The 1720-nt window shown below is 37.8% G+C and overlaps 1 protein-coding gene across 1 annotated transcript; it reads right to left on the minus strand.

The window, feature by feature from the left end:
* Nucleotides 1-476: 476 nt before the first annotated feature.
* LOC111239932 (LYR motif-containing protein 9-like) lies at nt 477-1371 on the minus strand (the record flags this gene model as incomplete). The annotated part of the gene is made up of 2 exons (XM_022769879.1): nt 1264-1371; nt 477-633 (listed from the first exon to the last, which is right to left on the minus strand). A coding segment is annotated over exon 2 (126 nt), but the record flags the coding sequence as incomplete, so codon positions are not given.
* Between the last annotated feature and the right edge of the window lie 349 nt (nt 1372-1720).

The raw sequence follows: 1720 nt of genomic DNA on the forward strand, positions 1-1720 counted from the left end.
CCCCCCCCACCAATCATGTATCCTTCCAGACATTTTAAAACATAACCTGGCATCCATCTAAATGCATTCCTTCACAACAGAACAGTGACTCTGATAACCATGTACCAAATTACATCTATGATGATGTAAAACACTTAAAGTTATGACCACACTTCTGTCCAAGTGGGATGGGGCTCTTAAAAAAGACAAAGGCTACCCCTCCTCAGAAATCTCAAATTAACCCCCGTGTCCAACCATAGTTTATTACAGTACAACGGTTACTGTGGTCAAAATACATAAAATCAGGACTGTCCCTCTTTCTATTTCAGATAAAAACACTGGATATTTTAATGATTTATTGGCCGCTGAACTGGAAATGTCTCTGGTTTTCATTTCAGAAACCTTTTTTTAACGCAAAGTTTTTACATAATATAATGTCCAAGATCAGTTGAGAAACATTTCACCTATTAGTAAATCACTGCATATGCAGATCTCACCTGTCGTATGGCGTGTCGATAGTGTTGCTGCATTGCTGTGGACGGTAACTGCCTGCAGCATCTGAGGAGATATCGATAGAGCTGCACTGGTGTCTGGATCAACTCGGCTCCAGCTAAAGGTGGCATCCCCTCCTCCTTTGGGGTCAACTGACAACTACTGTTAATGAAAATATTCAAGTTAGTGTATGTATTAACCCTAAAAATATGAATTCAGTAAGATGCAATAGCTTTGAATTTACATTTACATACAAAGCAAGTGAAGAGATCCTTTTATGGGTGTTACAGATGCAAGTCACAGTCAATTCAGACAAACATTAACATTCAACTTTTAGTTAACACTTTAATAACATAATGGCTTTAACAGTGCTGAGCTAATCATATAGAAATGTTCCAGTGAACCTACAACAAACATGCAGTTTGTAACTGTCAAGTTTCCATTAGTCACCAAACCACCAAATTACGTTTTCTAAAACTGTTTCACATGCTGCTGCGTTTCCTTACTTTATTCAGTGACCTATGCTAGTCTTCATTAGCAATATATGCTTTCAGTAGCTACCTGTGCTCTCATTAGATACTTAGGCTTTAATTAGCTACCTGTGCTATCATTAGCCTCTAGCTTCCATTAGCTAGTTATACTTTCAGTAGCCACATGTGTTTTCATAAAGTGGCCAGACACAGCTGGCCTGGAGGTAAATCCTGCGTTATTAAATGAAGCTAGCAGCTAACAGTTGTAGCTTCTACATCGCAGTAGTTAAATTACTACAAAGGAACGGTAAGTTTTCCTTACTGTAGCTGTGAGCAGCAGTGACGGCCGTCAGTGGGTCCCCGACATCCTTATAACCTCCTGGGAGTCACATTATCTATCTCCACTGTAAACGGATGTGTTCTCTTCGTCAGCGTCGTCCGCTTCTTCTTCTTCTTCTTCTTCGTTTTAATAGCGACTTACAACCAAAAGGATCATTATCGCCACCTAGTGTTGCTTTATAGAGTCCGTATATTCTTGTTTTCAGTCCAGTGTCGTAGGTAAGTGAAGATGTGTTTAAAAAACAATCATTCCCAGATTTGTTTTGCAAAGATTGTTTTAAGATACATGCGTTTAATCCTTCTATATACAGTCTATGGTTTAATTCATAGACAGTTAACCTCTATGAAGGACAAAAAATGATAAAAGTATAAATAAATACATGCAAAAATAAAAGCAAAATATTGGTAATAACAAATACAATTTCTGTAGTTTTTCATTT

The sequence above is a fragment of the Seriola dumerili genome, unplaced genomic scaffold (genome assembly GCF_002260705.1).
Source record: "Seriola dumerili isolate Sdu_G_001 unplaced genomic scaffold, Sdu_1.0 BDQW01006482.1, whole genome shotgun sequence".
In the NCBI taxonomy this organism is placed as follows: Eukaryota; Metazoa; Chordata; class Actinopteri; order Carangiformes; family Carangidae; genus Seriola; species Seriola dumerili.